This window comes from Typha latifolia, chromosome 4 (assembly GCF_019914945.1).
Source record: "Typha latifolia isolate L0001 chromosome 4, TyphaL0001v2, whole genome shotgun sequence".
NCBI lineage: Eukaryota > Viridiplantae > Streptophyta > Magnoliopsida > Poales > Typhaceae > Typha > Typha latifolia.
In genome coordinates, this window is record NC_133089.1 from 9611951 (window position 1) to 9623534 (window position 11584).

The following is an 11584-nucleotide window of genomic DNA, read 5'->3' on the forward strand; positions in this document are numbered from 1 at the left end:
CCCGAAACTCGTAATGCTCATCCGGAGTCCGAAATGCAGTTTTGTGCACATCCATTGGGTGAAATCTAATTTGATGATACCCGACCCTCAAGTCAAGATTAAAAAATATAGTCGCCCCTGCAAGCTCGTCCAGCAACTCCTCGATAACCGGAATGGGATACCGGTCCTTAACGGTAATAACGTTTAGTGCTCGATAGTTGACACAAAAATGCCATGTTCCGTCCTTTTTTCGCACCAAAAGCACGAGGGATGAATATGAGCTATGACTTGGTTCTATGAGACCTTGCTCCAACATCTCGGCTACCATCTTTGAGATAACTTCTTTTTCCACATGTTGATACCGATATGGCCTCAAATTCATCAGTACAACCTCGGGTACAATGTACTCGTCAATGTCCTCTCGTAGCCCTGAAATAAATATACTCATCAATGTACGTTCAAGCCACGATGGCTCACAACGACTACTAACTCTTTCAAACTCAGCTTGGTACTCTAATACGGTCATCCTCTGAACCATCTTGCTTAATATGGCAGCAAAATCTTCATATGTCGTTATCCCAAATCTAAGTGTAATCCTCCTAAAAAAATTAGCCCATCCGGTAAATCCACCACCATGAATAACCGATCTATAACAATGCAATGTCGTTCCTTGGAGGTGAAAGCTTGCCATCTGGACCTTTGCATCTTTCACTGTACTTTGACAATCAAAATATTATTCAACTTGAAACACCCAATCCGTTGGATCACCGCCTTGAAATTTTGGAAAGTCCAAGCGTGTGGTTCTCCCCCGAATAGCATTGTCAAGTTCGCGAAAGATCCTTTCTTCAGGTCTAAACCTTTCTGCATGTTGATCACCTTCTCTAAATCCTCGAGCACGACCATCACCATCTCCATAGAGATCAACCTCATCTTCATAGTGCCAATCCTCCTCATCGATAAAGCGCACCGGTGTCGCACGCCTTTCGGGTTGCACCACCGTCGATCTTGGGTTTTGTAACGGAGGTGAGGGATGATGTGAAGGCATAGGTAAGAGGGGATCATTGACACTCATGTGACGCACCTGGACCTATGGGGTATCGGTTCGATGAGGTCCCACTACTGATCCTTGTTAAAACTCCATTCGTCGTCATGGAGATGATGGACCTAATCGATTCATGACATATTCCTTGAATTCATTGTGATCCTTTTGCATGTTGTCAACTCTATACAACAATGTTTAGAACATGCCCCTATGTTCATCCATATTTGAACCCATGGACGTTGGTTGACTCGGTCCTGCCGTGGTCGCTCCAAAGGAATCTGCCTCACGGTTAGGGTCATCGTAGATTGAGTCTTCCCTTGTTAGTGTGCTCTCCACAAGTCTCCTTGTTGATGTCATCTTCGTTGTTTCAACCATTAATGGAGGTCTGAGGTTCGCCTGCTCTGATACCAAATTTGATAAGCTCTGATACCAATTTGATAAGGATTTGGAACCAAAGAAATGCTACACTACGATTCCTTCAAGATTTGAATGTATTATAAGAATTAGTCCGTGCAACTGTGGGAAATATTCATCAGATATTCTTTGGTATTCAGAAAATTACGAAACTAATTGGGGTAGATTTTTAACTTCCTGATCTCAACTTTTGTATACGTCCTTCATAGATTCGAACTGTAGTAGGGATGAAAATATGGAATAACATGGGTGATGGTGGTGGTGACGAGTGGAGTGGATGTTAGGGTTATGGATGGGTATGGAGGTGAAGGTGGATAGTGGATGTGATTAGGGGATATAGATGAAGGGTATGAACTGGTCGAGATCCCAAAGAAGAGGGGTGGCTCGATAGTCGAGGGAGATTAGAAGTTAGAAGAAACCTTGACAATGATAGAGGTGGAAGGATGGTGAAGAGGGAGGAGGGAGAAGTCTATAGAGAAGATAGGAGGCAAGAAATCAATAATCTAATACCATAATGAAGTTGGCTGCCATCCATATATTTATAGAGGCTAGCCAACAAGTCCTAAAACAATATGAAACCCTAATCCTAGAGGATTCCCGTCGATTGCGTTCGAACGCGCCCGATCGCGTTCGAACGAACCCAAACCATCTTTGTCTATGCGAACGCGATGCTGGCGTTCGAATGCGGGCGTTCGAACTCGCCCGACTGCGTTCGAATGCACAATATGTGTTCTCTGTATTTGTAAACCTGATGCAGGAATTCGCAAGGCATTCGAATGCGACCTCTTCTGCGTTCGAACACCTATAAGAATTTTATTTTAATGAAAATAAACACCTATTGCAATAAGAAAAGATTCTAAGTGTATCAATCTGTTAGATATGATCATGTGTGATAGCACATAATGCATAATAATAATATTGTTTTATTATGCTTATTGTGATATATGATATCATGTCACTTGCACACGTGCACAACCATAAAAAGGGTGATTTCAGTGTCTCGGTAGTATCCAATACCTCCCCAACAAGGCTTAGGGGCAGGAGATATTATTATACTTATATAATATATTTAGGCACATACTTGAGGTTTCTATCTATTGATCACAAACCATCAAGCAACTATTTTGCCAAACTATAGGTGCTTTTCTATCAATCGACGAGAGTCATACTCTTTAAGGTATTTAAGATAGAGATAGATGGGTACGATGACATAAACCTAGTGGTACCCGATGACGTAGGGTGAGGACGTCTATGAGTGACGGCTCATGATTTTTTTTTTGCACTATGATACAATGATATGGAGCCAAGGGCTTAAAGGGTAGTATCGGGTGTGATACTGACTCATAAGATGGGCTTATGATTGAGGTCCTTAATCTGCTAGTGGTAGAAAATTGATCATCTTGTTTGTCGAGTGATGGACTGATGATTCTACTACTAGGGCTTGCCCTCTCTTGGGATATTTATGTGGTCGGGTGTGAGTATTGATGTGGCCTACAAGCATAGCTCTACATGAGCTTGGGTTACAAACTTGATAGTCTAAGGTGATACATATCATGTGGTGTAGTGTTGACATGGCCTACGGGTAGAGATCGGTATGAGCTCGAGTTTGAGGACTTGATAGTCAAGATTGATGCATATTATGTTACTGATTGCTACTACATATGCACATTAGATGAATATGATGAGTATGCGTTACTGATGCATTTATTTGATCATGATGTGTATATTCGTATTTACCAATGGTTGCAACCTTGTTTATACTACTTGTAAACTGTAGAAGTAGATCTTACTAGGCTTATGCTCACCATTATTTGGTGGAAATATTATAACAACCTATCTAAAAAAAATTAATTAGGATGCATGGCACAACATGGCCAGCTATAGCGTGTTTGGCCTCGTGCCATGCAGCTACGGGCGAGCTGAGGGCACCACGCACCCCCAGCTATCGGCCCGACCAACCTGGCTGGGCCAACCGGCGCAGTGGGCCCCGGCGCCGCCTAGCCGCCGCCGTTCCCCTCCTCCCCATCACCTCTCTCTCTTTTTCTTCTCTCCACTCTCTCTCTCTCTTTTGGTCTCTCTCACTCTCCTCTTTCCCTCAAACTCTCTTTCTCTCTATCTCTCACTACTACCACCGCTGACCCGCTACTATTGCCGCTGTGCTACCGGTGCTGGTGAGCCTCCTCCTTCCTCCTCTTCCTTATTCTCTCTCTATCTCTATCTCCCTCTCTCTTTCTCTATTTCTCTCTATTTCTCTATTTCTCTCCCTCTCTCTCTCTCCTTTTATGACCGTCGCGTTCAACCACCTAATCCATCGCCCCCTTCCCTTCTCCTCTCTCTCTCTCTCTCTCTCCCTCTTTCTCTCTCTCTCTCTCTCTCTAACTCCTTCTCTCTCTCTCTCACTTGGGCTCGAGCTTGTCGGAGCCGAGCCGCCAACAAGAGGCTCGCGAGCGTCGAGCCCCTCCCTGCTAGCCCGGTGCCCCTCCTTCCCTTCTTCGTCTTTTCTCTTCTTCGTCTCTTCTCTTCTTCTTCTTTCTTCTTCCTTCTTCTTCCTTTCTTCTTATTCTTCCTTAGCTTCTTCTCCCCTTCTTTCTGCAATAATGTTGTGCTCAGCCTAGCATTGTAGCAAGCTAGTGTTGGATGTGGTGATAGCTCTTTTATTTTATTTTATTTTATTTTATTATTTATTTAATTCTTTAGTTAGGTATTTCTTTCGTAATTAATGCAAATAGATTATTTAGATATTAATTAATATAAGATTAATATAAATTCTTTAGTATGATTATTATTAATTATAATTAGTATAATTAATGATTATACTATTATAAACTATTACACATAAATATAGGTAATACTTATATTTACTTATTTATATTTCTATTAGATTAATAGATAGATTTATAAATTATAATTATTAGATTAATATACTAATATTCTTATGATATACATTTTAAGTAATTCTAATAATTTATTATATATTATTATTTTGTAATAAATGAAATACTAGGCTTATTTATTTATTTATTCTAAAGTAAAGAATATAAAGTCCCTAATTAATTAAGATAAAGTGAGAACCATAACTTCATCATAATTTTTTATCTACATTTATACTTTTATTTATAATTATAAATTTAACTAGTTATAAGTGGAAATTCTAAAACCTAATAAAATCATCATATTTAATATGAACGGATTTTAATTAGATAAACGACTAATTTCACCTTACCTAAATATTTTCAAATCCCGAAACCCTTATGTGAGACCCGTAGACCTTATTAACGATGTGTGACGATTGATTGATGGACATGAGAGATACGTGTAGTATTATCCCCTAGACGCCTTTCTTAAATTAGGTTATATTATATATTATGTATACACATATTTTAGCCTCCAGCATGATTATATAACTTTATCTAAAAATATTACAGTCGAGCATATTTTATCATGCATGTAATTAGGCTGATTTTGGATATGAGTATGATAATGATATATAGAGATGATTAGAGATGACTATACTGTTATAATTTTATACCCAGTTGATCTGTAGCATGAGTATGCATGTGATACATGTACCATTAGAGATTTCAACGCATCATATATTTCTTTTGACTCCCTTTTCACCTAAATTTCTTATATGCATGACTTGTTATAGTACTGGATAAAATTCATATGATTTGTCATTTAGAAGAAAAGCATGAAATCTGATTAATATGATAGTTGATAGAAAGCGTGAGGATATCCGAACGAGTGCGAGGGTTAGGACGTGCTTGGTAAATGATTGATCACTCGACATAGTCGCGATCTTATGGCCTTATGTCCGAGGTCGTTAGTCTGTATGCACAGCAGACATTCGAACACATGCCGTTCGCTAGGGCATATGTGGCAAGTTATCCTCATGTGTTTCTATCAACTAGAAGGGTGCTTAGCCTGGATGGATATTGATAACCCTAGCGGATGGCATGGTATGGTTATGATTGAGATACTCTTTGCAGATAACAGAGTATGCTCTAAGCCTTTAGGCATGATGTTGAGATCGGGTACTGAGTGTTGACTATGCACAGTGGTCTAGTATGATGATGATTTTATTATCATCGGATATACATGATTATCGAGTGGTCAATATATATCATATGTGATTGCATTTGATATCATAGCATGGTCATGGTCAGCATACATTATATGTGTCATATTTGAGAGAGTTATGATGATAGTAAAACATAGAGATTATTTATACATTGTCAAAAATTATATACTTTGATCAGTTATGACATGATATCTATATTTTATTTATATATTATTAAAGATACAATCATATACTCATTCATGATATGATACTCCTATGTGATTCATAACTCTCTCTTTGGCATCATTGATTTAAGGTAAGATCTATTCACTGAGCCTTTTGCTCATAACTATTTTTATTTTTTTTTCTAACTCCTTCAGATATATAGTACGTGATAGTGACTTGAGATATCTTGAGAAGATATTTTAGAATGATGAGGTAAGCTATAGGTGCGAGACGGTAAGATAATATTTTGTATAGAAATCGAGTTGTATCGTTGTTTGTTATATTTGTATTTTATTATATTAGATGATGATTTATATAATACATGTCAGATTATAGTGTACTCACGTATCAGTTATTTTAGTTGTATTTTGATGGTTTGTCGTGCTCGTGTGGGCCATGGCCAGATTATGTAGTGGTCTATTTGATTGATAGTATGATTTATTTGGTGATGGATTAAATGAGCACAAATATATTAATAGGTTTTATTTGATGATGTCATGATTATATAGGCATAGGAGTGTATCTGTGCGTGACGGGCCCCGTCCAACTTGTTGCATGCGTCGTGTGTGCCGTGTGGGCGTGCACGTGCCCGTGCTAGGTGAGGGCGTTACAAATATTTTCAAATTTGTAAATGGCCCTGAGCCCATGGAGGATCTGGCGAAAATTAGTTTATAGTTTCTTTTTATCTATTTTATTTATATAAATTAAGTTAGATGGCTTATAGCCCCTACCTGGCCAATTGCATCTATCTATATTTTTATATTTTAGGGCTTGTTGTAGCCTTTGGTGTTCTGGGCTTCTTTTTGCTATATATTATTTGTAGAAATGTGAGTTTTTCTCTTGTTTATTGTGTTGAAATTTTAACCAATACGTCACGTGGAAATCACATGGGTTTTACTCGTATGAGGGGCACGTGTATTTGATGGTAGAGATATTACATTGATGCGATCTTTCATAATGAATAATAAACATAAAAGACAAAACTAACGATTAATGCCACAATAAAGCTGAGATGGTTTTCCTCATAAAATTTATAAGCATATTGTAGTCATCTTATATATAAAATGGGTAAAATGTAATGAGTAAACTAAAATGGGTAGGAGTCACCCATTCCTAGTAATGTATTCGTTCTCGGACATCCTAAAATATTTGTCCGCACAAGGCTTGAGTTGAGGAATATATATATATATATATATAAGACACTGCTTACTGCTAGGCACGGCAAACAACGCCCAACCAGAACAGAAGGAAGCTACTCCTACAAATCAATCAAATTAATATTAAATTAAACCCAGAGTCCAACGATCGTCCAGTTGGCAAAATTATTTGGATCAAGACATTATTAGCCAAAACCAACGTGTTTCAGGAGATTTCTCATCTATTTTTTGACGGTGGCCATAATTTTTCCAGCAAATATTTATTTTACAAATATTTGAAGTTTTAAGGATTCTAATTGCTTACAAATATTTGAGATTAGCAAGCTGGTGCTATTTGTTATAAATGTCAAAAATGAAACAACGCGGGCCGAACTATGGGCTAAATTCCAATATGGTAAATATAGTAAAATGATATTAAATATTGTATACCCTCTCTCCTCTGACCATTTGTCATTTATATCTAATTCTGATATTATCAAATCCTTGCTGTCCTATGTATTATAAGATTCTGTTAGCCTCCTATCCGTCTTCTTCCTGTTGAGAGAGGAAAGGAGAATTAGGCATAGGCATAGGCATAGGCGCTTGGAGGTCTTCGGACGAAGGAATTTACGAAGAGATGAGAGAAATAATTAGCGTGCACATAGGGCAGGCGGGGATCCAGGTTGGGAATTCTTGCTGGGAATTGTACTGCCTCGAGCATGGCATCCAGCCCGATGGGATGATGCCCAGGTTTGGCAATCATGCAGTGCTTCCCTCGTCTTTGTTTGCTTCAATGCGTCATTGAATGATTTATATATTTATTTATTTATCTATTTATTAGAATAAGTGTCTATAGTTGATTATGGGATCTATAATGGAATTGGGATTGTTCTGGGTGGATCTCGTCATATCTTAGTTTTGTTTTGCCCTTGCAGCGATACGTCGGTAGGAGTTGCGCATGATGCATTCAATACGTTCTTCAGCGAGACCGGTGCAGGGAAGCATGTGCCGAGAGCCATCTTTGTTGATTTGGAGCCCACCGTGATCGATGAGGTCAGAAGCGGGGCGTATCGCCAGCTCTTTCATCCGGAGCAGCTCATCTCTGGCAAGGAAGATGCCGCGAATAATTTTGCTCGAGGGCACTACACAGGTATACCACTGTAATGTAATAATTTCCTAAGAAGTAGTAAGTAGCTGATCCCTTTATTTATCGGAATATTTAGATTTGATCATAGTTTGTTTGTTGCAGTGGGGAAGGAAATTATTGATATTTGCCTCGACAGGATCAGAAAATTGGCAGACATGTGCACGGGGTTGCAGGGATTTTTGGTTTTCAATGCTGTTGGTGGTGGAACTGGTTCTGGACTGGGTTCATTGCTGTTAGAGCGCTTGTCTGTCGACTATGGAAAGAAGTCGAAGCTTGGATTTACCATTTATCCTTCCCCACAAGTATTGTGTCTTTTGCTTCAGTTTAAGCTTCTTTCTTGGTTTAATTGCTATTACTTCTTACCTCATTAATCTAGTTCATTTTGTGCAGTTATGTTATCTTTCTTTATCTGTTATGCTTGATGACCAAGGGTATTGGGGACAAAAGAAAATTGATTTGAAACAACAAATTCTCGTTCTCAGAATATATAAGAAAATCTTTGTTTATTGTTGTTGTCTCTTTGAAATTTGATATTGCTGCATACCTCTTATCCACAAATAGCTACTGTTTTGAATTACAGAATATGCTGTGTCTGAAATGGATTTACAACAATAGAACAAGATTGGTTACTCTATTTTTGCGGATTAGTTTACCAAGTCTAATATACTTTAGTGCATGCAACTGTAGCAATAACTCTTTGTGCTAATTCCAACTGTATGATTGATATAGGGCCTATCCCAATTTACCTATAATTACATTGAGACACTTTAATCCTATTTCAGGTCCATGTTATTATAATTCTATTTGTTTCAAATTTTCAATCACTAAAATTGAAGTTAATAGATGTGATGCTTCAGGAAGGTAGATATATGCTTAAGGAAGCACTTAAATTGTGTCGATGTGTTTATGGCACATGTTGGCATGTATCTGGAAATACATAAGAAGGGTTTCTTGATCTATGAACCTCAGGACGGTGTTCATCTTGCGAGTTGCTAGTGACAGTTATATGTATGTTTGTTTGTGTTTGAATTTTGAAAACACATTGACATCCTTGTAAGTTGTAAAAATGCAAAGGCATCTGACATTGAGTCTCTATTTCAGGTATCAACGGCAGTTGTTGAGCCTTATAATAGCGTACTTTCGACTCATTCCTTGCTTGAGCATACAGATGTTGCAGTTCTTTTGGACAATGAAGCCATCTATGACATATGCAGGAGGTCCTTAGATATTGAGAGGCCAACTTATACCAACTTGAATCGGCTTATATCTCAGATCATATCCTCATTAACCACTTCCTTGAGGTTTGATGGAGCTATCAATGTTGACATTACAGAGTTTCAGACGAACCTTGTACCTTACCCTCGGATCCATTTCATGCTTTCTTCATATGCCCCTGTTATCTCTGCTGAGAAGGCATACCATGAGCAGCTTTCAGTTCCAGAGATAACAAGCGCTGTATTTGAGCCATCAAGCATGATGGTGAAATGTGATCCTAGGCATGGGAAGTATATGGCTTGTTGCCTAATGTACCGTGGAGATATTGTGCCCAAGGATGTTAATGCTGCTGTTGCTACCATTAAAACCAAGAGAACAGTTCAATTTGTTGATTGGTAAGCACAAATCCTTCTAATCTTTTGCTCAGTATTGCAATTTTGAAAATATCAAATCTGTCCAAACTAAAATATTTGATTTTCTGGAAAGATGAAACTTGATGGCATGTTGTCTTGTGAAGGTGTCCAACCGGTTTTAAGTGTGGAATAAACTATCAGCCTCCAACTGTTGTCCCTGGTGGTGATCTGGCTAAGGTGCGACGTGCTGTTTGCATGATCAGCAATAACACAGCTGTTGCTGAAGTCTTCTCACGTATTGACCACAAGTTTGATCTCATGTATGCAAAACGTGCATTTGTGCACTGGTATGTTGGTGAAGGAATGGAAGAAGGAGAATTCTCGGAGGCTCGGGAGGATTTGGCTGCCCTTGAGAAGGATTATGAGGAAGTTGGAGCAGATGGTGCTGACGATGATGATGAGGAGGGCGAAGAGTATTGATTTCTCTGGATTGATCTTCAAAAACCAGTTTGGATTTCTTTTGTTTTTACCATGTTTTTACAAGCTACCTATACATGGATCATCTTTTTTGTTTATTGTTTCTTATTTGGTTTGATATTCATCTAATAATTTGTGTTTCCAGTAATTCCATGTTGTAAAAGTTCTGTTTTCTTTATCTATGTTCTCGTCACTAAGATGTGATAAGTTAGAGTTGAAGGAATCAAGTCCTTGCCTTTGAAATATGTTCTTTTATTTGTTTACATCTTGTGCATGCCCATACTATTATAAAATATCAATGTGGATATTAGAACTTCTCTAATGGGAAAGAATGTTTTTAAATTCCTTAATGATGATGATCTTGAATGGGTTCATATGATGAATTTTAAATATCTTCGCCTTGACCTTGGTTAAGGCCAAGCTCAATTCTTCCTAGGCATGGCAGGCTCTGTCGAGGGCTGCTAAGTACCTTAGACTTGGGATTCAATGCAAGGTAGAGTTGCGGGTCTGCTCTTCGGGTCATGGAGGACCCTTAGGTTGGGGATACCCCATTTTGTTGCCTACGCACCTTACTTAATATGACTGCTATGGTTGATTTTATGATACAATTAGAGTTGGATCAGATTGTATTAATTGAAATAAATTTATTTTGGAAGAAAAAGAAAATTTTTGTCGAGGGCATTCGAACGCAAGGGCCGCTTTCGAATGCACTGTGCGAATGCCTACAGGCGTTCACAAATACAAAGAACGGGAATTGTACGTTCGAACAGCCTCGTGCCCATTCGAACGCGCCTATTTGAACACCTGCACACATTCGCAATTACAAAGAACGGAAAATTCGCGTTCAAATGGCCTCGGGCGCGTTCAAATGCACCATAGCAAGAACACTTTGTTTTTAGGGTTTTATTTCTATTATTTAAGTCTAAAGGGTAGCCTCTAAGTATTGTGGAGTGCACCTAATTTGGGTTATATTATGAAATCATATTTTGTTCTCCTATCTCTCTTTATCTTTCTTTCTCTCCTTCCTTCTTGCCCTAACTTCACATCGTCCCTAACCTCCATTGGTTAGACCTTCCTCCTCGTCTATCGCGGCCCTCCTTCTTCTGGGAGGGACCTTTTCTTTTCCTTCATCATATTCCCATATCTATTCATTAATATTCTCATCCACATATCATCTTCTCCTTTCCTTCCACCACCATCAAGATCTCCCTTCAATCCAAATAAACCAACCCATCTCTATCTCAGTCCGATCCTTAACATTTTCCCATGGTGAACGATCTACTAAGGATCGGGAATGATACCTCCATCTTGTACACAAGTTGTTTGATGCTAACATTGATTTGTAGATCTATAGGTTGTATCATTGCTATTAGGCCATCAGGCTTTGGAGATGGTTGGGTTTGGGGACCCAATCACCCATCACTTAGCAAGTGACATAATGATATGACCTAATGCCGGATACCAGCTAGGTTTAACATGTGCGGTTGCGGCTAAGAAGTTAGTGGTGGGTTGGAGGGAGGATCTAGTGGAGTAGGG

General features: G+C 38.7%; 1 protein-coding gene across 2 annotated transcripts; it reads left to right on the forward strand.

The window, feature by feature from the left end:
• The first annotated feature begins 7363 nt into the window (after window positions 1-7363).
• LOC140787196 (tubulin alpha-5 chain-like) lies at window positions 7364-10291 on the forward strand. 2 transcript variants are annotated; one of them, XM_073135991.1, is made up of 6 exons: window positions 7364-7606; window positions 7792-8006; window positions 8106-8305; window positions 9105-9613; window positions 9736-9856; window positions 9942-10291. In XM_073135991.1, exons 1-6 carry the CDS (start codon window positions 7494-7496, stop codon window positions 10164-10166), a joined length of 1383 nt encoding a protein of 460 aa, XP_072992092.1. In that variant the 5' UTR covers window positions 7364-7493; the 3' UTR covers window positions 10167-10291. The 2 variants fall into 2 exon arrangements, with proteins under 2 accessions (XP_072992092.1, XP_072992091.1); XM_073135990.1 differs by having other exon boundaries at window positions 7365-7606; window positions 9736-10291.
• Window positions 10292-11584: the final 1293 nt, after the last annotated feature.